This window comes from Cinclus cinclus, chromosome 1 (genome assembly GCF_963662255.1).
Source record: "Cinclus cinclus chromosome 1, bCinCin1.1, whole genome shotgun sequence".
Taxonomy (NCBI): domain Eukaryota; kingdom Metazoa; phylum Chordata; class Aves; order Passeriformes; family Cinclidae; genus Cinclus; species Cinclus cinclus.
In genome coordinates this window covers 112,368,132-112,395,544 of record NC_085046.1, presented here as the reverse complement: position 1 = coordinate 112,395,544, position 27,413 = coordinate 112,368,132, and the positions used below count along the sequence as shown (strand labels likewise).

Here is a 27,413-nt window from a genome sequence, read left to right as displayed (position 1 = left end):
CTTAATCACCTCCTCCTACTCTGCATTGACTCAGACTTTCTTTTTGCTCCTCTTTTAACCCTTCTATGCCCTGCATCTTTCCTCCTCTCTGCATCCCTCCTCCTCGCTGCACTCACTCAACATTCTTTTCAATTTTTTTTCTACCTCCTCCACTAGCTTGCTATCTTCCCTAGTTAAATTCTCTGCTTGACTCATTCAGTGTTATTATTGTTAATAATAATAGTAGAAAATAAGATTTCCATAGAAAGCAAAAGGGGTCTCTGCCAATGAACCTGACAATATAAAAAGAGATTATAGAGACAAAGGTGAGGTGAATAGAACTGAAGAAGGCAATGTCACTTAATGGGACAATGAAGTCCTTGTTTAGTTCTGCATCACTTTGTTGTTTTAGTAATCTTCTCCTGAGGGAAAATTGGGCTAGGGATTAAAGTACTGCAAAGCTCACTTTAGATAGGTAGCTGTTTCAGATAACCAAGTAGGAGTGCTTCAACTGTGTCAGTGGAGCCATTTGTCAGAGACATCCATATTCTTTCTTTTCCAGTATCATCTGCAGTATTTATTCTTCTGCCTTACATTTTGTCATACAAAGCAAAAAAAAAAGTTTGCCTTTTTTTTCTCTACATTGCTCTTCAAATATTTATTAGGGCTTACATTCAAATAAGTTAAACCTACTGAAATCAGATTTAGTAAAGGCCCATATGTTGCAGGCAGACAGTGTGTCAGGCTATCCCCAGTCTTAATCTTTCTTCTCAAACATCTGAAGGTCTTTGTCTGGGCCAAGGAGATCTGCTTATCTTAGATCCACTAGCTTTAGTAACACGTTTTTTCAGTGTTTTATAAACTGTCAAAACATCACATCTGGCAGATAAAAATCTTTTTCTTTTTTAGAAGTGTAAGGAAGAAAGGGCTTGGGAAATGTAGTCTTTGCCTAGCTTTCTGTTGGGTTTTGCATGTCTTGGTGCTGCCTACCAGGTGAGTAGGCAGCACAGGAGGAGCCCAGTGCAGTTTGCTGAGCAGCATATGCAAATTCCTGCAATTATAATGAAATGAGAGTTGTGGAGGAAGGAAAACAGGAGATGAGCCCTGTTTCCTGGGTCCGACCTCCTGCTGAGTCAATTCTGTCTTGATATGGGAAGAGCAGAAGAGCCTGACATCCCTCACAAAGCTCTTTTAGTTCCTTTTGCTCTCCATACACTACTGAATTGCTGTCTTGTCTTTTATATTTAGAAAAATATAATGATACCTTTAACTGTTAGACATTTGTCAAAACGGTTGAAATCTCCAGTGCACTCAAACCTTGTTGAGATGGGCAGAGAGCATGACAGTCTCTTCTGGACCCACAAATTTATGAACAATATAGGACAGCCATCCTTCTGGAAGAGACACTCCTGCTCTCCTTTGCTACCAGCAATTCACTGACATCTCCATGGTGTCGTCCTCTTTGTATTTTTCCCAAGAGGAGTTGTGAGCTATACAGTGGGCCTGGTGGAGGAACCAGCCATTAGGAACTAATTTCAGCTCAAAAAGGTTACTTGAGCCAGTTCATCTGAACTTTTTTCTTAACTCAGGTTATTCCATGACTCTGTGATCATGGTGTGCCTCGTACTAATCCTGTCTGTGACTGGAAAGGATTGATAGATATTTGGGTTTTTTTTCTTTATTTTCTGCTCTATTTGGTCCTTTCTATATCAGAAGTGGTCCCATTTTGACAGAGAGATGACACTGATGTAAGGTGGGTTACCTGAACTGTGGAGCCCCTTTAGTGGTGAACAGAAGGGGATCCAGTGGAAGCTCTTAGGCAGGCACCACTTATTCCCACAGGGTCTCACTGCCAGGACCTGTGGCAAAAGATGCAGTAATTCAGAATAAGGAATGTACAACCTCAGCACAACTTCCAGTTTTAATATTCGTTTCAACTAGACTGAAAATAATCTCCAGCAACAATACACTGTGTAATTAGCACAGCTTGATTTTCTGTCAGTCAATCTTTATTCTTTTAAAAAACGTCCAAGACAATTTGGAAAAAGATCCCCACAGAAAAAAAGAAATACATCACCACCGCCAAAATTAAAATTATTATTAAAATGAAATAATTAAAAATATTAAAATTGTTACTGAGATTCTTTATTAAGGTGTTGTAGACCAGGACGAAAATTAATGTTCAGCAGAAATTTTGCATATGTTTAATAGGGTTTCTTCTTCTTTTCCTTGGTAACAAAGAACTTAGTAAATGGCTTTCTATTTGTTAGAAATATGAGGGACATGTAAAACACTGCATGAGTGAACTCATTTAATATTTCAGCTGTAGTGTCATACATCATTTTAAATGAAAAGAAAAAAAGCCCCACGGTGTTGGGGATGGATGGCTGAGAAGAGGAAAGCAGGATCAAAATGTATACCAAGGAGAAGCTGAGGCAGTTGAAGGAACAGGTTAAATTATGTTTTTAGATTTAGGGGTAGCATGACAGGAAGGGCATTAGAAAAGAGGACAAAAAATTTAAGAAGGCTAGGAAGATCTAGCCCTCTAAATTTGATGTGATTTTGGAGCTGAATTCTTCAACAGTCCAGTCTTGCAACACAGTAGAAAGGAAATAAAATTAAATGCTTGTTCTTTTCAAACTTATCAGAAAAAAACCCACATATAAATTACATAATGTGCAATTTATTAGTTTCTCTTATGAAGAGAAAGAAAAGCTTAGGTTGGGATCAGGGATATTGTGGGGTCCTTAAAAGCATTTCAGACCTGATGCTAACAAATTAAACAGTTTGTTTATTTTATATATAAGGTCCAAAGACACTTTTACATAATTTATTATAAGGTGAATTTTCTCTGCCGTTGGCAGAGGTTTTTACAAAATTGCTTTTATCAAATGGTGGACATTGTAAGAAATAAGGAAAATCTGCAATCAATTATTCCTTTGAACCATTATTTAATTTAATAAGAAATATGGGGGGTGGGAATGGGGAATGGGTGGAAGATAAAGTCATTGGTCCCACTGCCCCTACTACCAGAAGAGTGCCAGACCCAGAAGAAGTCTATTAGAAATAACAATGACTATATCCAAATGAATTTAGAAGTTATAGGAACACTGCTCACCTATTTCATTCCCATTACTTTAACTCCATGTTCTCACCTGATGAAATAGAAACTATTCCTTAGACCTCCTTTGGGTGCCTTCTTTGCCTCAGGAAGCAGAGGAACAGAGTGGTATTTTTTCCTTCCCTCTGAGTCACTGGAGACTTTCACAGCTGGAGACAACATGTCAAAAAGATCCATTAGTAATTTATAAAATTCTCAGCTGCTTTGCTGTGTATCATAATCACAGGTTCAGCTTTAAGTCAGTCACCAGGGCTGGAGTCATCATGAAATTTTCCTCTAGGTCAGGTAGGCAGAAAAATTCTGACACTCACAGCAAGGGGAAGACCTGCTTCCTCAGGTTGGTTTATTTTAAAAATCCCCTACTCCTTCAAAGCCTTAAGGCTTTGGCATTGTTCTGGATTTTTTTCCTGAAGTGCCTTAAGACATTATAAATTGACTTTTGACCTGTCACAGGCATTTTAAGTTTGCTCTAGACTGTTAAATGGTACTGTGTCATCTGAAGTCTATAGGGGCATGTGGAGGGCATGTCTTATACTTTGTCTGAAGTAGGTCTCTATTGCACTCTTACAGCTTCAGGATTGTGGACTGAATGACCATGATGGTCTTTTACAAATTCATGTTCTTATACAAAAGATATTCCTAACATCACATTTCTGTTTTCTGATTAGATATTTTTAGATCAAGCTCAAAGTTCTTTCTGATAAACTTAAGTCTTTTGCATTAAAATATTTTTTTCCCACCAAACTTAAAAGCATATTCCTTATTTTTATTCTGTTTTTGTTATTCTTCCTGAAGTCTGAATTGACTATTAAAGTACAAGATTTGACCAGCAGTCTCACCAGTGAGAAACAGTATTATTTGATATTTTTCTTTCAGGACATCATCAGCATTGCTTGGCCAACTCTTTTTCAGGCAGGAATCTGCCCTCAGAGAGCTTCACTCTCTGCATGTGACTGTGTTCTGTTTGATTATGCCCCCTCAGCCTCAGCACCCATAATGGCCTGCAAAATAGAGACCAATTTTCTTTACCTCTTTCCAGTCTAAAAATCAATTTCTGTTGAAAATCTCCTGCCAAATCATTACTGATGTGTGTTTTATTCAAATAAAATTGCTCCAATAACATTTTTAGTACGGAACGCCTCAGAGAACCAGTTAATTAACTGAATTCAGACCATGTTAACTTTCAAAGTTCTTATATAAACTGCCAAGAGGCACAAAGTCAAATGCTTAGAAATTTTTTACATTGAAACCATCAACACACAGCAGATCTAGAAAGTTTGCCAGTCTGATGAGAAATCAGACAAGAAATCAGCAAGGATTCACAGGAGACCACTGTGGAAATCTATCCTTAATGTAATAGATAATCAGAAAATATCTTTAGCATCAAATATCTTAACTTCTGCTTTGGAAGTAGCAAGAACCTAAGCTGGAGGGCTTTTTCTTTTGGGGTGGTCCCTACAGTTCATTTTTTTTTCTAAAACTTTTTGAGCCTCCTCTTTCACCACTGGCACAACACTTAAATCCAAATTTTCTTGTTCTTTTTCAAATGTTGATTACTTCAGCAGTGGAGGTCAGTGAGCTTCAACTCAGACCACTCTGCTGCAGAACACCAGGAGTGATCCTCTATCTGCAATGAAGACCACCCTTGAAACTTTCCACCCACAAAAATCCCTAGGTTCAGGTTCTCCTGATGAAGGCTCTCATTGCAAGATTAAATTAAACATATTTTTTTCTGAATCAGTGGCTCCATGATTTGAATGCAAAGTTTTGATACTGCCCCTGTTTCCAAACCCTGAAAATGTCACTCAGTCTTTGGTGTTGAAAGGAAATATTTGGGTGATGGTCCTCATATTGTCAGACAGATGTCTTCAAGGAAGCCATGTCACCTGCACAGTTATTCTGGTCACCCTAAACTTTTTGGTGTTGACAGTAAGTTGCTTTCAGGAATCTGCTGTCACAAAGGGCATAATGGTGAAGATGTCTTCCATGCCAAGCAAGATATTTAATTTAAACCTGCTTCATCTGCAAATAAACTCTTTAGCTGTTATAATGACAGGTGTTATAAGTTTCCATTACCTCAGAAAAGGAACTTTTGTCTTTTGTGGTGCATCTGGCAGAGCTGAGGATCTGGTTTAAAAGAAAAAGGCTCAAACCAGTGGGACAATTTTGTATCTTTTTGGTATTTGGGGGTCAGAAAACAGCAGGTGCCTGCAGCAGGTTTCTTGTGGTGGAGGGTCTGCTTTGTCCTTCTTAATTGTAATTCTGATTAAAATCAAAAGATGACAACAAACCAAGCCACTATTGGATATTTTCTAAAAATAAGTTCAATTGTCAATCTTCAGAATCATGGTAATACAGATTGTTGCCTTCCTATCTTCCATGTTCCTGCATTTGTGAAGAACTGTATGCAGTTCAAAGGGTCCCTTGATCAGACTGATTGTTTCTCAGCCCTTGAGATCAACTGTCCTCGGTACCCAACTGTTAGGTCCTGGAAAATCTTTCCAGGTTTCAAAGTCTTTCTATTTTTCTTCTTTGAAAATCTTGTAGAAGATTTTGTCCAGGGAACAATTTGAAAGGCTAACCATGTTCATTTATTGCTATTAAGTTCTCAGTATCTGTTAGGCTAAGGGAAGAAACTGCTTGAATGAGATTCTTGTGAAATAACATCTATAGACTCAGACTCAGTAGTTTATCCCATGTGCCACCTTCAGCTGAACAGTCTCCCAGCTGTGGACAGTCAATCAGTGCTGAAATAAAACCTTCACTACTGAAACTGTTTAAGGAAAAAATAAAAGAATATAGAAGGATTTATTTCACAGTCCTGCCAAACTTGGCTCCTCAGTGTTCTCCCTAGATCCTCTTGGCTTCCTGCTGAACAATTTGCAGGTGAGTTTTCAGGTTATTTTTTGAAATCTCTGTATCAGAAACTTCATGTTTCTAGCTTGGTCATAAAAAAATTACTCATTATATTGTAATTGCAGGTGCAAAATAACCCCAAACCTTAAATGCGGTGATTTCACTGTAGAATTTTTTAATGATAAGGCCAGTAAAAATCACTGGAGCTCTGTCATTAAAAATGCTTAAATATGTATGTAATAATAAAATTTATATGCTATTCTTTAATGGGAACGATGATGGTATTTGTTATATGGAATAACCACTGCAACCCACTATCTAAAATTCAGTTAAGAACACGCCACAATTTTTTGCTGTGCTACTCCTACCCAAAATGTTAAAAAAATAACATCAAGTTATGGAGATGCACTAAGTTTTTATTTAAGATACACTGATTCTCACATTTCTGTTAGTAACACTGTTTGACTTCTTTAGCTGTACAGCCTCCCCATCAGGCAGTTCATTAGCATGACCTGTGCATTAAAAGCCACTTGCAAAAACCCCTATAGATTCATAAAAACAAAGCACTGCAAAAAGTATTCAAAAGGCCATCTGATCAAGTCCTCTGTGCTGAGCCTCAAGAGGCATGTATGCATGTGGCTGTGTAAAAACTCTGATTTTAAGGAAATGCTATGGTCTGAAAATGGCTGGAATCCTCTGTTACTTATCAGAAATTACAGCAGCCATCTATAATTTACTGCCTTGGCTAATACATTCATATTTTTGAGGTGATTTCTCACTTATTCACCTCTCCTTTAGTAACAATCCTGCATTAAATCCCCGCTCAACAAAGTCAACAGGAAAATTCCCATGAACTTCAAGAGAAACAGGCTTTCTCTGTTTTTCTTCTTGATTTAGGTGAGCAGCCATGGAAGTCTGTGGCTGACAGATTTATGTAGAGACAGCAAGACACCTACATTTTAAATCTTCACTTTAGCCTCTCTTTCATTTTAGTGTGTGTTTTGGGAATACATTTAGATAATTTTTATATTTCAGTGTAAATCTTGAGGTGATATGTCACTTCCAAACCCACATTTACCAGTTTTTCATTTAATGGATTTGTGATGTAGTGTTGAGCTTGACGGGAGAAATTAAAAGTTTTTTTGCTGAGCCCTGATGACATAGGTACAGTCGTCTCTGCGCTGAGCAAGGGAAAGCACTAGATCACCTCTCTGAGTCCCTGTCAGCCCTATGATACTTCAACATAACTAGTTTGCTTTTTACTTCAATCAGACATACTTGTGGCTAAGGCAGACTAGAAAACGAAAAGAACACGTCGCAGGAAAAATAATGTGATGTACCTGTTTAAATCCATTAGCTAGGGGAAGCAAATAAGCAGACTTATTTAGGCTCACTACTAAAAGGTTTTCTGTTCCTAAATAAAATACTGAGTGAAGCCTTAAGATGGTCTCTCTGATGTAAATCTCATGCTGAGATTCTTTCTCTGTATAATGATGAGGAGAGACATTAGAGCTACGAACAAAAGGGCCAATGAGAATGGGGTTTCATCCTGCCAGAATTGCCTAGGATTAGTAAAACATCATCCTCTGGATGCAGTCTGGTCTTCCTTCTTCCAACTGCTCTCTGAAGTATTCAAATATCAAAACAACTTGAAAGGAGACAAGGTTTTGCACAATAATAGAAAACAAATCTTTTTTTGTTTTTACGCAAGACTTTAAAGTTCTTGAGCATAGAAAGAATGTGAAAAAGCTACTTAAAACTTGTGATTTAGATGTGCTGTGGTTGTAATTGGTTCTTTTCATTTTAAGGCCTGTCCCAACTCCTACAGAAGTGAATGAAAATCTTCGCAGCAACTTCAAGGGCTGATAGATTTGCCTCTTAAGCTGCTCTGCAGGGACACCCACTCTTGTTTCGTTGACTTCTTGATTATTCTTTTGAAAATTCCAAAAGATAACATAAAAAGGGGTAAGAAATTAAGCAACCTACGTGTTTATTTTGTCTAACTTAAAACTAATTATAAAACAGTTCATTGCCCTCTGGGTGGGTATAACGTCCGTCCAAGGAAAGAAGGATACAGCTCTTCCAAAGGAGAGAAACAAGTTACAGCAGAGGTAAAGGACAAGGGTAAAACTGGGTGGCTCATAATGGTAAAGGGCCTAGTTGGGTTCCAATGCAAAACTTCAAAACCCTAAATAATCAACATGTGAATTAAAGAATACAAACTTTAATGGCCTTAGTATTCATAGCAGTATTTGTATCTTAGGGACCCACTGCATGGTGGTGACATATTTGAGAATCTTTGACGAAGGGGTTAGAAATTTCCCAAACTGGCAACTCCAGGATGTTGTCCATCAATATTGCAGTCAGCCACGCCAGTCTGCAGACTGCCTAGATCTTCTCTGGGGATGTGGGTGAGTAAAGAGGGACTGTTTGCTTGCCTTTTGCAATACTGCTTTTAACCCTTATGAGTATTCTGCTATCTGCCTCTAACAGATATCCCATAAAGACTTTGGGGTTCTTATGAGCAGCAAAATTATTCTGTCTTAACAGTGACACATGGATTTCCTTCCCATGTGACCTGCTGCCAGGGCTAGAAGATGTAAATCTAGTCCATGACTAGTAATGGAGCTGGGCAGAGGAGCTCAAGTCAAGGCAATACTTTGGTAGGTTCCACGGAAAATTTCAGTCCCATTCTGTGGTGTCAAGATATGTCTCTGAGGGCAAAATAAAAGAATAATAAGATAATAGAAACAAATAAGCAAATGGAGAGAAGAGTCGGGATTTATTCTGCAGCTGGTTAATTAATATGCTGCATTATTTCTCGGATGATTGCTGCTCCCCTTTCCCTCTTCACTGAAATTAACTCTCAGCTTGACAAAAGTAAACTCCATATATGCACCCAATAAAGATGCAAAAACAGGAAATCACCTAGCAAGAAAGAGAATGGCACCTTGCTTCCGTTATCCTGGGAATCTGCCGGTCAGCCCGGTGTATCTAGTGCAGCATACTGACCTCTAAAAAATTTTTGTATGATAAAACCCTTTGCAAGCTTTTTTTTTAGTTAAACATAGTTTGGTGTCCAATCTTTTTGGGATCAGACCCCCAAAGGTGAGTGAGAATAGTCCAAGCAGAGGATGATGTGGGGAAGAAGCTGGTTCCCATCACCTCACAGTCCCTGTGAGATACAGCCCAGAGTGTGTGGTGTCTGAGACAACCAGAGAAGGGTATGAATGAAGGAGTCTGGGGAAAGACACAAAGTTCGTAGGGAAATGTTGTTTGCCATACAGATTTGTAATAGTTTAAATCTCTTTCAAGTCCAAATTCCCCATTTTCACATCTTAAAGGAAATCTCAAATGTTTATTCTCTTTGTCCTACTCTTATTAGGTCAATATATAGGTGGCAACTTATGACAAAGGGTTATACTTGCAAAATACCTACATAAAACATCTGGTATAATTTGAAAAATGTGTATTGCTTTTCAATCTATCAAGCCCACCTGCCTACAGCTGCTCTCTGAAAGGTGAGATTTTATTCACTAATTTTTGGCTGATCTACTTAGGGCTTCAAGTTTTTTAACCAGTGGGTTTAATGGTTTTGTTAGGTCGCTAACTTTTCTATGACCTTTTCATTAAGTTTCATTTCAAAAATGAAAACAGCTGTTTTGAAGAAGCAAACTTTTACAAGGTTCATAGTCTGAATTCACCTGCCAAGACAGACTACCACTTTCCTTGTTACTGAAACAGAACCAAATTTATACACACTTCAGACTTTGTTCACGGCTTCTTGGTTCAATAAAAAGGGGGGAATTAAATAGTTTCCTTGTTGTATTCCCAAGGGAATCCCGCTAAGTTAAAGCACATTTTAATCTCTTGAGCCGGCAGCTTTATTAGTAAGCGTTCCCCAATCTTCAGGGAAATCTAATTTCACAAATAGATCAGAGTCACTTCAAACGCAGCTTTCAGTTGCCATCCACCGGGGGACAAACGGGGAGGAGGAAGTTTGTCAGAAAAGACCCTCTCTGAGCCCAAGAGTGATTACCAGAGGTGTCTCCATCGACTGCCACCCACCTAAAGTCGATAGTACTCAAATGAGTACGCCGGTGTGGACTATATAAGAGAAGCGCATGGCCCTGAAGGGCGCATCCCCCATCCCCAGGCGCAGCACCGAGCGCCCCACTCCGCGCCCGGCGGAGCCTCCGCGGGGACACGGGTTCTCCGACGGCGGCACAGGACCTCGCTCCCCAGCCCGGACCACCCAGCACCCAGCCGGACTCGCCTCTGCCTGAAGGTAAGCGGCTCTCCGGAGAGGATCCTGGCGTGGAACGAGGGGGTGTCGCTGCCCCGGCAGGGAACCGCGGGTCGTTCCCCGGTTACTTCCCGGGTTTGCCGTGCGCCCCGGCACGGCGGGGACGGAGGGAGAGAGAGCCCGGCACCGTCGGGGAAAACCGGCTCCCTTGAGGCTCCGATTAACTCATTCGCCCAAGCGGATCTGCAAGGCAGGCCAACTAGAAAACCGTTTGTAAATAACAGAATTTCCCTCCCTCCCTCTTAATCCTACCCTTTTCTATAATTAGAATAGCTTACTTAGGGCATTAAGTGCTGCTGTCGAAGCAACAGCCTCTGATTATTGTTTTCGCCCTTTACACCCTGATTCGCGGCACTTCCAATGTAACTCGCCCCTCACTGAACTCCATCCTTTCGCCGTCTTTGCTCGTTCCCAAAACCCCGGTGCGGCTCTGCCCGGGCGGCTGGACAAGGCTGGCCCATCGCGGGGTTCCCCGCCGCCCCGCTCCGCCGGCTGAACCAGGAGGCACCGGCGGGCGCAGGAACTCCAGGGGCAAAGGGAGCCGAGCAAATCCCCTGCAAAACCCTGCACCGCGAATATGTGCGGCGCTGTTAATAACCTTCCCCTAATCCTCGTCTATTAAACGCAGCCTCCGTGGAGCCGGGCGAGCTCGCGGCCCGTCGGGTCCAGCTCCGCGGGCAGCGCCCGGCCCGGGCGTCGGGAGCGGAGGGGGTGCCCCCGGGCGCGGCATGGGGGGCGGGCGGGTGGGGTGCGGGCCGGGCCCGGCGCTGACCGCCTTCGCTCTCTGCCTCCTCCCAGCGCCGCAGAAATGCGAGGGGCGAAGAAGCGCCAGGCGCTGCCCGCCATCGTGCTCCTGCTTCTGGCCTCGGCCCCGCCGCCTCCGGGCGCCGAGGGCAGGGACGTGCCCGCCGCCGGAGCCGAGCGGGGGGCGCTCCTCGACATCCTCCTCCAAGCCCTGGGCGACGACGGCCGCCCGCTGCCGCCCCGCCCGCCGCGGAGGGAGCGGGTGATCTCCCGGCGGTACAGCCCGGGCAGCGCCACTCCGACAGAGCCCCGCACCGCCGCCGCCGCCCCGCCGGCCCCGCGGCTCTTCGCCGCCGCCAGGCACGGAGGTAAGAGACGCCGCGCTGCCCCGCGCAGGGAGCCCGGGCGTGCAGCCCCTCCGGATCCCGTCCCTGCCGCCTCCTCCCGCGGCCGAGCCCGACGGCTCCTCTGCCGGCGCATCCCGCTGCGGGAGGGAGCGGGCGAGAGGAAAGCGGGTCGGGGGATTCCCTCCCATCGCCCCGGGGCTGCCGCGGCGGGGGCTCTGCCCGTGCTGAGTTCGACCCCCGCTGAGGGCAGCACAGCCCAGCCCCGCTCCCCGGCCGGAGCTGTGGGGGTATCCGAGACGGAAGGGAGGAGAGGGTCACTGGGACTTCGGCAATTTTTGCCGGGAGGTCAGCTGCGGCCAGCATTGATCTGCAGCCTCTCAGAGCAAGCCTTCCAACTTGCCCTATACTGCAGCTCAGCACTGGGGGAGCCCCGTTTCTCCCCGGGCTTAGGACTGCTGCTCTGATATGCACAAAGAGGATAAAATGGCCAATCTGCGCGGCAGCTCTCTTAAACTTCAACTTTGCTGGTTCCCATGTGATGCCCTTCTCTAGTTTCTCAGGGCAGGTGCAGAAGATCCGGACCGAGCCGGGCATGGGTCTCATTTCACCTTTCGGAGGTTGCTCAGACTGGGACAGGGAGCCATCTGCAGCACTGGCACGGGTCAGGCCTGGCAGTGACAGCAGGGACAGTTCAGGGCCAAGCACAGCTGCCTGGTGATAGTCACTCTGTTCTTGTCTAGGAGACACGCTGCTAGGCTTAGTGCAGAGCCGTGCAAAAACATTTCCTCCTGGAGTGGAGGTGCCTGAGGGGTTTGTGGGTCTTAGGATGCTGCAGTACTGAAAAAAAATGAGAATCTAGTGACTGTCCCTGGCTGTAGCCCACTAACATTTTTCTCTTGTTGCCTGCCACAGACCTTGCTGGAGAGAAAACCAAACTGAGAGAACCCAAGGAAGTTTGGTTTCTTAGGGATTTGTGTCCCTGGAGAGCGCCCTTGTGGCTGATGGCTGGTAACGGGTGAAGCTGAGATGCAGCCCTCCTCAAGTCTCACTGAGACTTTTCTGTTCGCTAGTCTGTTTTAAATTAAATTAAGCCCCGTTGTGGAAAAACTTGAAGTTGGGTAACAAATTCGGAAGTTAATAGGTGAATGACTGATTGGTAGGGTGGCTCTTGAGCAGGGAGATTGCTGCGCATTCTAAGGAAACTGGGCTAAAATTTATCAATGAAAAAGTAATCAGTGCTCTGGCCTTGAGAGCTCCTCAGTCTGATCTGCTCCAGGTATCAAACTGTGCATCCATAAGGGGTTTGTTTTATTGTCCCAGTGAGTTTCCAGATATTCTTGCTTTTTCAGACTGATTGCCAGGGATTTGTGTACTGACTGGAGAAGATGCTGCGGGTTATCAGCATGACTGGTCATAACTGTTTTTTTACTGTGGCTTGAATTCTTTATGCGCTATGGGCAAGACCTCAGCCCAAGAAAAAACATAAAATGGTCTTTTCAAGGCAGATAGCATGAAGGCTTATATTATTCTTATCAAGAGAATGAAAGATTGAGTAGTATAAACCTGAGAATTAGTCTCTTTGCAATAATTATTGCAATAATTACTATTACCAAGTGTTTTAAATTAAAATCCTGTTTTGGACAACAGTCTCTCCCATTTGAGATATTTGCTCTTAAGTAAATAATTCTATTTAGCTACAGAAAGCATAAATACCTCATAATATTTATGCAACTTCGAAGGCGAATTGTCATAAATCCATCAGTACTATACATAGTAAGTTCGTGTTTTCTGTTAGTGGTTACTTTTAGTAACAATGTGGTACAAAAAAGGAACAGCTGAACAGCCTTAGAGAAATTCTCCAGTTGTCTCTGGTATAGGCGCAGTGTCTTAGGGGCAGCCACAAAGGTAGCTGTCTCTCCAGCCTAGAAAGAGCAAATCTACAGTTTAAATAGTAGTCAAATTTTTATATTCATCTCATTTTTTGTTACCAACACCAAGGGTACAAATTAGTACCTGTCATGATGGTGTGCACTTGTTTGGTTTTTTTTTTTTTTTTGGGGGGGGGGGTATAGAAGACTGTGACAAGGCTTTTCTTACAAGTAAACAACTTTTTTTTATAACCCCTGTCATCAACATTTTAATGGCAGCTTTTTACTCCAGCTGGTAGTACCTGATCATCAGCTGAACAGAACGGCTTATCTTCCCCTCAGACAGGAAAGTTGTTGCATTCAGTTGAGTACTCAGCCAAGCATTTGAAACTCTAGTTATGTATTTTGATTGTCTGTAGCTGCTAAAAATCAAATCCAAGTGTCTGATTTAAAAGATAATTGGCAGCTAATTACTTCTTTTGTTTGAAACAAAAAGCATCCAGAATAGTGCTGTATGCAGAACAGAAAATGCAAGACAAAGAATTTTTGTGTGTTTTCTCTCTTCCTTTTTTCCTTTTCTGAGGATGCTACTCTTTATTATACTCTTTATTATCAAAGACTTAAGTCGCAGGAGGACTGAAATGTGCTTCCCCTCTTATTCCCTCGCTCTCAGGACTCTCTCCAGCTTTAGTCTAACCACGCACTGAACCACACCTCCACATTCACCTTTCTATTACTTCATTTAGGGGCTTGGTTAACTATTTGTATAGTGAGAAAGCTGACCTGGAGTATTACCGGGTGAGCTCTAGGGGCAGCACAGGGCAACAGCACATGTCCAGGGGTGAGGTTTGAGAGAGGATGGGACCTCCTCCTTAGGTTAATGGGGTCCTGCTCATTTAGCTCAGGCTGTAATGGAAAAGCACAGCACCTACAGGGTGTCTTTGTTGAGGCAGGAAAAAGAAGAGTGAAACATTTATCTGTCAGACATCATTTAGATATGTGAAGAGGATATGAAAACAAGAGTGGTTTTGTTCTGTGATACTCCATCTGGATGTGCCTTGCAGGTGGTTCATGGACAGGTCCTGAGCCAGAGCTATGCCATGGGAATGAGTAGTGCTCTACTTCATGTGTTTTTGTCACAGAGCAAAGGGGCATGCCTGAAATACAGTGGATACTAAAACCTGCCCAACTGTGTGGGACAGTGAGATGCTGTGACCTGCCTGGAAAGAACTCTTCAGCACTTTTCCTTCAATGACCAGGGTTATGTTCCATGTCATGTGCTTCTTAACCATTAGAAAATTTGTGTCATGGTTTTTGTATGACCCAGGACACTTACATATGCAATAGAAAGAACAGTTTCACCATCACTTTATCTGTCTTATCTTCTTATCTCTTTTATCCCTACATGTTCAAAAGTCTTATCTTACACAGATCTGTCCCTGTTTTTCTTGGTGATCTGATTAATGAGAGTAAGAACATACTCTGAGCAGTACCTTTAGAAGAAATTCCAACTAACTAAAAAACGATCTTCATATTTTTTAGGATTCCTGGTAGGTTGTTGCTAAAAATACAAGTTGTTCCTTTGAGTTATTATATCCAGTGAGATTAAAATTTCTGTCATAACATCCTTTACTTGCCTGATTTCCATGAAGTTTCTATGCTTTAGTGTGATTTTTTTTTTCACTAAGAAGTATTTTAAAGTTTTTTAAGCTGAGTGATGAAAGCTCTTCAATGGATAATCTTTTTTTATAGCTATGTCCTTTTTCTGATGCATAACTGTGGTCAGCCTCTTTTATGAAGAAAACATGTATTTTCACGAAGAAAAGATTCAGCTTCAGGTTATTTTTGGATGTCACGTCAGGGGAACTAGAATAGTTTGTCACTCGTCTTAGATTTTCTTTGTTACAGTTATTCAAACACTTTCTTCAAAACCAGAATAGCTTCCATGTAATTAGATTTAAAGAAATCTTGAGAAATTAAAAAATCTGCTTTGATTATTCTTTCCTTACATGTTGCCCACCACGGTGAAGCAAGGAGCTATCAAAATTTACAAGCTTTAGTGGGCTGAAATTTCCATTTTGTCCTGGGAGACCAACAAGACATTTTAAAACATTTTGAGTAGTCATTTTTCAAGCATGAAGGAATGAAGATAAATATTGCTCTGAGTTTACGAGTATGTTCAAATTAACCTTCTGAGCGTATCTACTTCAGATTTAGAATAACATCAGAGAAGAGAATTTGGCCCTCAAAATATTTAAACTTTGAGGTTGCACTTACGAGTTCAGTTTTATGCCAAAATTTCTTACACATCAGCAGCAGAAAACTGTAAGTTGTCCTACTACATAGTGCAAGTTTAGCCATTATTCATCATGAATTAGATTTGAAAGATATCTTTGGGGTTTATTTTGGTTTATGGTTAAATCAAGCCCTTGTATCTTATATAAGGTGTAAGAAAAGTTTTGTTATTTTTCCTCATTTAAAGAGGTCTCCTGTAAGTGTAGCAATAATTACAGCTGGAAGTCCCTAATTCTGCAGACCTGTTTTGACTAATACTAAACTACTTCAGTGGATGTAATTACAGATCTGGAACAAAAGAAAGAAGATCATTGAGGAATGTAAACTTTGTCTCTAAGAAATTAAAATGTATGGTATGACATAAAACAGAGTTCTTTGTAATACTTAAGCCTCATCTGATTATTATTCCTGTTAATAAAATAACTTTTTTTCTTTTCTGTTTTTACACTTTATTGTGTTAATAGGAATTGCTAGGCATTCAGGAGACTTAGAAGAAAATGAGAGTTGATAAAATGACATTCTCCAAAATCACATTTACAAAAAAATCATTATCTTAGAAATTAGCAAAATAGTGGATGGAATTGGTTTAAAAGAAGAATAACTGTTATATTGAAAAATACAGAAAAGTTCTTCTGATTTATAGTAATAATTCCTGATGCTCTGACATTTTTTAATAAATTATTTTTACAGACAGGTTGGTAGGTAGGCTTTTCTGGAACAAAAGCAGGCAAACATATTCTGGTTTTGAAAGATTAATATAATCCATATTCTAAATGGGCAAGGGGCTTGTTTTCCTTTATTTTTCAATGAGGTAGACATGATCTGGAAATAAATTCTGAATTTGTATATTCCTGATCTAGTGGTTAAAAGAAAATATATTCTCATAAGTTAACAAATGTAATGAATCATCAAATACTGTTCCTCTTGGCCAAACATCTGTATGGCAGTGTCCTTGGGATAGGGTAGCTGGCTTGGGTGCTGAGAGGAGTGAAGATTCCATAGGGCAATATGCTTCCCGGGCCAGTGGTTCCTGAGGCAGGATCAGAGGAGGGGCTGTGAGGACCTCATCATACCATGAGGCAGAAATATAAACAGTCCCAGAGAGTTCAGTGGAAATAACTATTATCTCTGTTTGTACCATGGTTAGGTGTCAGTTCCACTCACAAAATACAAGTGGGTAGGATAGATTTTAATTTCCTTCGATGAAAGGAAATCCTGCATGCTGCAGAAGTTGTATCTTCCTTCAGTTCTGCACAGTGCTTGGGTCAGTCATGGTTACAAAGGCTTTGTGATCTGTCACACCACTGCTACATTCCTTTCCCTGCCTGTTTGGGTTTTTAGGTGTGTTGTGCAATATGACTTTTAACTGCAGTACTCTGTGTTTGGCAAACATAGCTGCCAGTAGAGCAGGGCCACTGACCAAAAAGCATCTGAAATCTAGGATGAGACAGAAGTCTCCCATATCGTGTTGGAGAATATCAAACCCATGGACCAATGCTGAGAGCTGACGAGGGAGTGAGCAAAGATAAAACGTACTTGTTGCATACATGGAGACCTAAAATGTAGTGAAGCACCAGAGTAGTCCTTCAAATTAAGTGGTCTCCAGGGGGCTTTGCTCTCACTCACATTAATCCCAGCGAAGGGCACTCGATACCTGGGATGTTTTGCTGTCCTGGCATAAAAAGGGAGAAGCCTCGTTGAGCTGCAGTACCCTGAGAAGCAAACATTTCAGAGTGCACTGTGCTGTCCCCAGAGCAAGATAGGATGTCAGCATACTGAAAAGCTTTTCTGTTGAGCTGTTGCTTTGATCAATGGGAGGAGATCTTCTGGGTTTTGTTTTAATCCTATTTCATATTTTTGTAAAACTCCTATTAGCATGACACAATTACTAGTGTGTGCAGCTCTGGCCCCAACAAAGTGAATGCCAGAATTTTCACTGTATTATACCAGGATTTGGCCTGAAGTACACCAGGATTTCTCCCATATGCAGTGAATAGCAAAGAAAACAGAAGTTTTGTTTCAAAGATCTGTATGGATTACTCTCTGTAATTCAGGAGCAGCATGCATTTTGTATTAGTCTCGCTTGGCCCTGAGCCTGTGAGCAAACTGAAGAGCTGATATATTTTGTGTAGGTTTCTTTTTCTTTACATTATGTACAATTTAACTTTTCAATCAAGAAACAATGACAGGTCTCTGTGGTTTTGTGATTTGTTTTTTCAGGTGTTAGTCTGCAGGGAAAGTCTCTGAGAGGTGGGAAAATGGCAGTGCACAGGTAAAAGGTTTTGTAATAAATTTATTGTTTGATAGATAGCCTCTAGCCTTGAAAACACACTACTTCAAGCGTGGAGATGACATTGCTTTTAAAATAAGTATACAGGGAGAAAGATATAAAAAGAGAATTATGTATACATCCATACATCCAGGCAGAGAGACTCCTCAATTAATAAGGTTTGAGGCTAATTTACATGAGAATGATGTGATGTTTTAGGCCCACTTGTGATTTCGTAGTTACCAATGTGACTTATAGAGGGTTGTATTTTCCAAAGTGCTTAACACAGCATAAAAACAATTGCAAAGTAGTCATCACTGTGGAAGGCTATAACCAAAACTTCCTAATCAATGAGATACCTGAGAAGGATGCACTATCTCCAAAAACAACCACTGAAAGTCTGCAGAGAGAAAGAAGTGACTGGTTCCATGCCCAAAGTGTATGTAAGACCATTGTCTGCATGGGGATAATTTTATCCTTAAAAAAAAAAATCTCTCCAAGTGACATGAATGTAATTATTGGAAAGGGAACATATCCCCCTTATTAACACCTGTTTTCTAGAAAGCAAATATTTTCAGAGGTTTATCCAGTGCAATTCACAGAAGTAAGAATACCCAAAAACTGAAATGGAAATTTATGTTAATCTTTTGTAAGACTTATTTTAAAACATACCAAATAAGTACACTGTAACAGTCACGGTAAATACCTTCTTTTTCATTACATGCATTCAGATGACGGTGTCCCCCCCCAAAAAAAAAAAATTAAAAAAAAATCTCAGTTACCTGCCTATGTTTGGTTTTGTGGTTGATGGTTACACTTTTCTGTTCAATTTAAGGATGAATGTTTCATTTTGTCACTTGTGAATTTGAGGTTACCACTTTTGTGTAAGTCCTACAGGCTATTTACTCAAGTTTTGTGGGTTTTTAATGTCGGCCAAATGGAAAACAGTTGCTCTAGTGAGGGTTTAAATTGACTATTGATTACATACTGAGGGCACAATTTTTTAGGTTATAAACAAGATTTAACACATGAAAGATCCAAGCATTTGATTGATTAGTGACCATTTTGATATTACCCTATATTTTATGATGTCTGCTTCTGCAAAAATAACCAAAAAAATCATTAATGTACAGTGCTCCACTGATTTTACCAAAACAGTGCTTAAAAATGTCTTTGTTTAATACAGGTTTTAACACCAATGAAAAATACTGTTTGGAGTTACAAATTTTGGCTACGTTTTGATTCTAGTGCTTTGTTTTTAAACACACTGTTAAAACGTATCTAGCCAAGGAAAAAGCACTCACGGTAAAGGCACAATTTTGAATGCTAAGAATATTTAAATGTTTGGGTTTTTTTTTTTGTAAGTTTCTTCTTGTTGTTTCTTAAAGTCTACTGAGTTTTTCTTTCTCAATTCAAATAAGTTGGTTCAATTGCATTTTTTAGTATGTGTTATCTTACTACATGATTTGAAATACATTCTTTGGCTTAAAGAAAAACATTTAAAGTTACATTATCAGAGCAATTGTTGTCATGTTCCTTGCTGATTTTAGACAGCATCCTGAGTGCCATAGCACAAATCTAATTAATGCTTTGTTACTCAAATTTATTTTCTCCTTTTTTACTCAAGCCTGTAAAATAAAGTGAAAAGCAAAATAAAACCCTACTGGAAAACTGACAATTTTTTTCTGTAACCTGTGCTGTTATGATGACTTTGAAATGAAGTGTTATAAAATGCATCCTTGTCAGTACATGTGGCAGTAGTGGATGTATGCCCTGGATTAGTAAAACCCTTAAATCCCATTGGATTAAAATAATTAAGGCGATAGCTGTGATTTTATTACTCTAATCATGATAGAATAATTACTTCTTTGTCTGTTAATGACATAGCATGCCTAACACATGAGAGACTTCTCTGCTGTCACAGAAATTTCAATTTAGGAAATTTAGGAAAGAGATTTTCAGAACTTGCCTTTACACAGTAAACAAAGAGTTATGGCTGAGACATACTAATAAGAGGATTTCTTGTGGTCCTCAGGGAAATCTTCTGGGTCAGAAGGCAATCTAGAGCAGGCTAATTGCTCATATTTGATACTACACACCTAAAATTTGAATGGACGTCTTGGCCAGTAGTAAATTAGCAAACCCCACCATTTGGGCTTCCCATTATTATATGATCAAATGCTATGTTTGTATATGAAGATAACATATACAGATTTCCCCCTTTATTCAGTACTAAGTCACTTTTCCAGACATCAGACAACTTTCATTCTTTCAGAAAAGGGACTACTACAAAATAAATTATTTGGGTGGATAAGACTGGCAAAGGTACAACAAATTTACACTCAGATCTACTTCTCATGAACAGGGTGGCTCTTCATTACCTACGTGATGGAGACATCACTTCATGCGTGGATGTGTGATTCAGGAGGATCACTTACATGAGATGCAGTCTGGGCTTTCAAAATCGTTGAAACAAATCCAAATGACACATTTATACTGAAGTCCACTGTCCCAGAACTGAGCAGCACCTCCAGAAAAGCATTGCTTCTCCTTTTTTAGTTTTGGCTGGGACAGCTCTTTCTTTCTTGTCAGAACGAAGAGTAGGAGAAAGAGGAAATCTGGAGATTAAGTATTACAAATATGCTAAGTGTTATCTTAGAATAAATAGAAAACTTCTCAAGTATTAAGGGTAGAACTTTCTCTGCAGTTACACTCTATCTCAGAATGCCAGAATATTATAAGAGTGACAGTGGTATTAAAAAGTCAGGGAAATATTAAAGTCACTCAGTCACAAAATATGGAAAGTGTTTTCTTCTTTTTTGTTTAAGGTTAGCTCTTTCTGCTCAACACATTTTGGCCCACTTAAATGTATGCTTGCATGTATATTACACCTGTTTATGGTCCTTGAAGATAAAAACTCCAATACTAATATGTCTAAGTAGCTCACCGTCTTTGATTCATTTACACGTAACACTCACATAAAAATATTTTGATCTTAGTTATACTTTATAAGCGGTCTCCTTATGTAACTATGATAGGGTAAAATTACCTTAGTCTGAGTATAAACTGGACATATGATCAAAGGGAACATCTATAAAGTGGTAGTTTAGAATCAAGTATCTATAATGGAGAAATAGTGTATCATTAATCCATTTGTGACAGTTCTGTATCTGTTCTAATTCAGAAAGAAATATAAAAATTTCTAAAATAAGCACAGGGAAAGTACAGTTAAACACTACCATTTGCACAGCAATCAACCTGGAGCCTATTCATATTTAAAAAAAAGAACAGGGTCTAATTAAGCTCTGGCAAACTCGATTCTATTTCCTTTCACACCAATAGAGTTTGCCTATGTTTGTCAGTGCTGAGTTTGGCTTGTAATGCAGTTAAGCATGTCATCAGTTTTCATTCAGTCAATTCAACTTGCTCATATACTGCCTTTGATGTATTGCAGCTGTTCTTGTGTTTAATTTATGCAAATATTCCAGAATCTACATTTATTAGCAGCCATGATAGCTAAGACAAAGTGCTTTGAATGGAGTCCTGCAGAATTGCATGAAGTGAATAATACTCTTAATTCCTCTTAATACTTACAGATATGTAGTCTCTGTATATTATTCTAAGAGTGGTTTTGTCTTCAGTCAGGAGCCCTCCAATAACTTTCCAGGCATAACTTGGAGTCTCTGGATTCATGAAATATCATCTGAAATATCTTGATAGTTTAGTGATTCCAAGTAGCTAATAGATGAATTAATGAAAATTTTATTCTGTTACAGAAAAACACATCTGAATAGGGAAAGATAGCTTCAGTAAATAATGCCTTGAATAGTTTGTCTGGTCTTTGCTATATGTCACATTATTTTCAGTGAATTATCTTTTTGTAAGTTTAGTGAACAATTAGTATTGTAATACATCTTCCCTCTTGGAAAGGGGGACGTACATATTCATGGCTTAGTATTCAAAATATCAGGGGTTTCATAGTACCCTACATTTTCTCATTCAGATTGTTTGAGGGACATGCCATCCTGTTTATAAGATTTTATTTTAAAAAGAGGGATCTTTTGCTTAAACTCATACATCAGATCTGTAATAGTTTTGAGATTTATTTTTCTTTACTTTTCAAAATAAATATGTATTTTAGTGTTTTACATGTTCGCATCTCTGGCAGAGGAGAAAAGAAAAACGGTGAAGTATGCACATATTGATGATCTGTACGTATGTGGTGCTGCTCCAGTCCCATAATGTAAAGTATAGCTGTTAAATAACTTTTTCTATTTCAAATGAAAACTTAACAGAATATGTAAACCTAGATCTCTATCCTTTCTAGTTTTAACAGTTTTCTAAAGTGATCGCTAAGAGTAATAGCAGAACATTAAAGATATGCATTACAGTTGGCTTATTTCTTGATAAAATAAGCATTTTCTGATGGAAACGGATTTGCTGAGAGGGAAAAAAAAGAAATCCATCCTTCTTAATGTTCTTTTGCCAAGCTAATATAAGGGTCTCCACAGGCAAGGATTAACTAATACAAATATGCTTTCTGAGCAGCTATTGAAGAATTACTAATAAACATAATTACAGCTGAGTTCAAGGTATCCAACCTTGGAAATATATCCTGGTATAATTTCATTACGCTTGGCTGAAGCCCTAAAAGAAGCCAATGCTTCAATCTCTTTGTTCAAGTCTTAATGAATTATTGGAAAGTGGCTGATTAAAAAGCATTGGATCAGAAGAGGCTGCTGGACTCTGTATGTTGCTCTCTTTGATGTTGTTTACCTCCCAAGTTACCTCCCTCATTTCCTTGGCCAACAATCTCTGTGCATGAAGCTCTGAGGCTGCTTTGTTGGACCATTATATTTGGAAGATAAATGTGGTAGGTAGCTGTTTGGTGAACACTCTAAGTGTTCATTGGAACTCACACCTTAGAATAGGATTCTCCCCAGAAATGGGGTACAGCTATATGGTAGCTAAAGGAGATAGAACAAAATAAGTGAGATGCCCAAGAAAACCTTTAGTTTTTTTTTATTGGAAACCACACTTTTCATATTTAGTTCTTTTCTTTTCTTTTCTTTCTTTCTTTCTTTCTGCTTGGTAAAAGTGTTTGCTCCCAGTTTTTCCTCCGAAATCAATAACTCTTCAGCTGTCCAAGGCAGAGTCTATAATGTGAAAATATCTGTTTGTGACACTGAAGCCACTGTGTGACACTGGGAAAGAGCTGTGGCTGCATCATGTGCTAGCACATATTTGTGGAGAGCTACAGATTTTAGTTAATCAAAAAAGAGTGCAGGCATAAGGGATTAGGATGCGAATGTATCTTGAGATTGGACTCATATCCTTGTCTAATTCCTTGGTATTCAAAGGTGTGGATGAAGTTTGAATAATTGGTGGTCCCTTCACAAAGTCTCAGCATTGTTCCATTACTTCCCACAGCATACATAGGAGGCAGTCCCTCTGTGAGCATTCACATTTCCCAGCAGATCAGTTCCACTCTGCATTGTTGGTTAAAGTAGACTCAAGTAAGCACAGTGTTAAACTGCATCCTGATTTTTTTCATCTCCACTAAACTAGTCTTACTTAAAGTTCTTCTCATTGCATGCATCCCCTGCAATAATGTAAAAGGAGCCATAAGGTTCCCCACTCTCAGGCAATGGTTGACAGTCTTTATTCAGATTGTGTGGATTTTTTCAGCTGAACCTGTCTTCAGATTGTCGTTTCACACAGCCTCTGCTCTCTTAGAGTGGAGATGGGGGCTAAGAAATTGGCATGCTTGGACTGAGGCTCTTTAGAGGTGATCTTGCACTATGATTAAATTGTTAAGCATGGCCTGCACAGATAGAAGTGACCCAGAGTAAGTGGGTTTAGAGCTGAGGTATCTCATTTGTAACACACCCTGGAAGGATCCTAGGTTGTATGTTTTCTGAAATACCACAGAAGGAGCAACAAAGCAGATTGTACTTTTACTTCTGTTACTATAGCCTAAGGATTCTTTCAAATTAACCATATAGGTTTAATTTGAAGAGGCAAGTATATAGGCTAAGGATATTTGAAGCGTGGTAATGAAGAATGTAGCCCAGGACTAGTAATTTACTCTTTCTGATAAGAGTATGGTAAAGATTCAGAGGGTGAAAAAGAGGAGGAAATAACAAGAAAACTGATTTTGCCAGACAGGTAAAGACTTATTCAGGCTGGCAGAATCTCCAGCTGGGAAAGTCCATGGTTGTTATAGCCTCTCTGCCACCAGAACAGAAAAAAGGGTTGGCTCAGAGAAGAGAATCTGGCTCAAAGAACTTAAAATAAATATCAGATGTCAGAGCTGTGACTTAATTGTTTAGCTAAGTAGATCATGTGAATTACACACAGATTGAGGAATTGGTTCTTGCTCCTGTTGAAATCAAGGAGAACAGAATTGGGGCATACTCTCCTTCCAGCATTTTTCAGTCCTCAAAAATATGTTATTTGAGACAACACCAGGTCCTAGAATAATTGTGCCAGCCGGGAATCCAGAGAACTGCTTCTACACAACTACTTTGTCGTTTATTGCTGTAAACATAAGCTAAGACTCTAAACAGAATCAATTTCTTTAGTTGCTCTTGGTTTTTATTCCAAAATTTGACATTCAAACAATGGATTCCATCACTGGCCACAACAATTGGAACTCTGGGTTCAGACAGTGTTTTTTGACAGCTGCCAGTCTCAAAGATGTACATTGATATGTATATTTATTTTTCTCCCTTTATTGTAGTCTTGCATTACAGTTCTTCCAGTCTTGAAATTAAACCTGTTCCCCAGCTCAAAGACATTAGCTTATACATATCTTCTTGACAAACTGTAGTTTTGAAAGACTTATAACTTCATAGAAAGTTTTTTTTCTTGTAATGAGCATCTAAGATATATTTGTTACTTTTATGAATAAAAGGAGATTTTTTTAATGTCAACGCTTTTAACCTTACACTGATGAATGTTTCTTTTAATATTTTATAATTCTCTATTAAAAATTTAACACCACCACCTGTCCCCCTCCCCCATCACCTCCCCCATATTTAATTGTGAAGGCTTTATAGGAGTGAGGAAACTATCCAAAGAAGGAGAGTAGCACCTGAAAACTTGAAAGGAATTTTTAGTTACAACCAAAATTAAATTACCTGGAGCTGACTGACAATCTTACATTCAGGAAGAAGAGGATGGGAGAAGGCTTCACATGTGCAATTGAAGTACATTTCCATGATCTGGCTAAGATCCTTCACATAGTACTAGTGACAAGGTGAAATACTGGTAGACATGTGACAGAAAAAAAATGTTTGGAAACATCTACAGCCAATTTATAGAGTGACATATATTTGCACAAATTCTGTCTGAATGATGAATGATTTGGTACAGCATGTAACTGATATACTATAAAGGAACAGAGGATAGAGAAATAATTTAGTATCATATGTCTGGACATACTTGGAAGATGCTGTGGGAAATTCTCTGATTTAGATAGGGTGGTTCTCACATGCTCATTTCTGCATTCATACTGCAGCTCGGGCTCAGCTTCTTCAAGTTTGTGATGATGACAATATCATTACAACACTCTTTTAACCAGAACAGAACTGTGATTTCTTTTTATGTGAAATGAAAGTACAGTGTCTAGGCACTTAGTGAGTGATTATATTTCCTTCACAAATGGTGAATTCATCAAAGAAAAATCAAAGTTTGAAGGGAAGAGGAGAAACATAATATTCCCAGTGTTGAAAAATGTGAAGAGCTCGCAGCAGGAGAAACAATCTTCCCCATTCTCAGTACACCTATCCTGTCACTTCAGACACAATTAAATGTTACTTCTGTAGCTTGAGTGAGTTATCTCCCTCCAGCTTCAGGTTATGTCCTTCCCACAGTACAGTGCCCAGTCTTGGAGGAGCCAATTCTAGGGATAATCTGTTGCCCTTAAGAGGATGTTGCACTGGTGGCTGGCAAGCCCTTTCAGGCCGTAAATAGTCATTGCGCTGCTGAGGTGGGAAGGCCTCCCTGGAATTACTGTTCATGCCGTTAATTGTCTTCATAGCAACGATTGCTAACTATTCCTGTCGCTCTCTGCTCCCCCTCACAGCTCAGCAGAGTCCAGACAAGGTGGGGAGGCCAAGAAGAATGCAAGGGAGGGGAGAAAGTAAAGGGCAATGGCTTGGCAAGAGTAGGGCAGGGACAGGGAAGGGTGGGGGAAGTATCTGTCTGGGTCCTTACCATGGACATGCACAGATCTGTATCGTCCTCCCCTGAATGCAAGTCAACCTTTTCTGCTTCTAAGGCTGCTGAAGGACCTTGGTTAAGTAAAGTTGTCCTGCAAAGCTTCTGGAAGATTGACCTTGGTATGACTAAAGGTAGGAATGTGTTTTGTATCCATTAAAAGTGCTCCAAGTGATGCAAGATCAACACCAAATACTTCTATGCTCGTTTCTCCTATTTTGTACTCTTACATCTGGATGGATTTTCCCGTCCCCATCCTTACACTGTCACAGGTTCCTTTACTTTTGAACAATATGGTGATGTGGATCATGGAGAGTGGGAAACTGAGACTACATGAACAGTTGTGGTATCTCAAAGATGGTCCCTGGGGTTCAAGTCAGAAAGCTGGGAAAGGAAAGAACTTCTCAATTCTTTCCAATTAGCAGCATAATAACATGAAAAAGCTAAGTCAAGTAAATCAATATGTGTTTGCTTTGTTTACTCTTACTGATCTGATTTTGCATACGTTTTTATTGAAAAATTGTTTTCACCCGAAACAGGAAATCCTGGAGGCAAAAGTTTCTCTCACAGGACTTTGTGTCACTCCTTCCTGCACTTGCATGAAAGAAGGCAGATTTCCCACAGTCCATCCAGCATTATGCTCGGGATGGACTGTTGTTGCTGGACTGTCATGATCCTAGCTGCAATAGCACAGAGTCCCTGGCTGGGGCAATCTGCTCTCATTATGTCCTGTGATGTTTAATAGAGAGGTACAAGGCTTACAGGACTAAAGGTCTTGCTTTCTTAAAAAAAGACTTCATTCATTTTCTGCCACAGATGAATGGAGCAAAAACTGCAGCAGTGAAGAAAATTTAGAATACAAATGAGCACAAATTTAGAATATAAATTTAGAATAGAAATGAGCACATAACGCCTTCTGAGACAGCAGCACAATTATGGCTCTGGTGCTTCAGATAGAGAAACTTGGAAAATATGGACTGCTTTAAAAATTACCCATCACATGATGTATACCAAAGTTCATGTGCTTTTCCTAAAAACCGTGATGTTTTACAGTTGGAAACATTCAAAAAAGGGCCTGGGTAATGGGCAGTTTTTTCATAAAAACTAACACTGAATCAGTAGAATGTTACTTACAGATTTTCCAGAAATGTGGCAAGGAGTTTGAGACATTTAATTGCTAATCCCATGTACTTCTTCATATGTAGTAGTAGGTAAACTGAATTAATTCAGAAACTGACTCAATTTAATGATTTGCAGTAAACAAAGAACAGGGGGTTTAGGAATAAAACACCGTGGCAAATAAATGTAATTCTCAAGTTTTAAGAACATGTTTTGGTTCGTGGTTTACAAGGTTGGAACATTTTTAGGTAAGAGGTAGGATTTAATCAGAAGGACTCCAGGAGAG

General features: G+C 39.9%; 1 protein-coding gene across 1 annotated transcript in view; it reads left to right on the top strand.

Moving 5' to 3' along the window:
• Positions 1-11,070: 11,070 nt before the first annotated feature.
• ALKAL1 (ALK and LTK ligand 1) overlaps positions 11,071-27,413 on the top strand; it is a 32,602-nt gene continuing 16,259 nt past the window's right edge. Inside the window, exon 1 of the mRNA XM_062501656.1 lies at positions 11,071-11,374. Within this exon, the coding sequence (XP_062357640.1) occupies positions 11,071-11,374 (304 nt within the window). The remainder of the gene's footprint in view (positions 11,375-27,413) is intronic.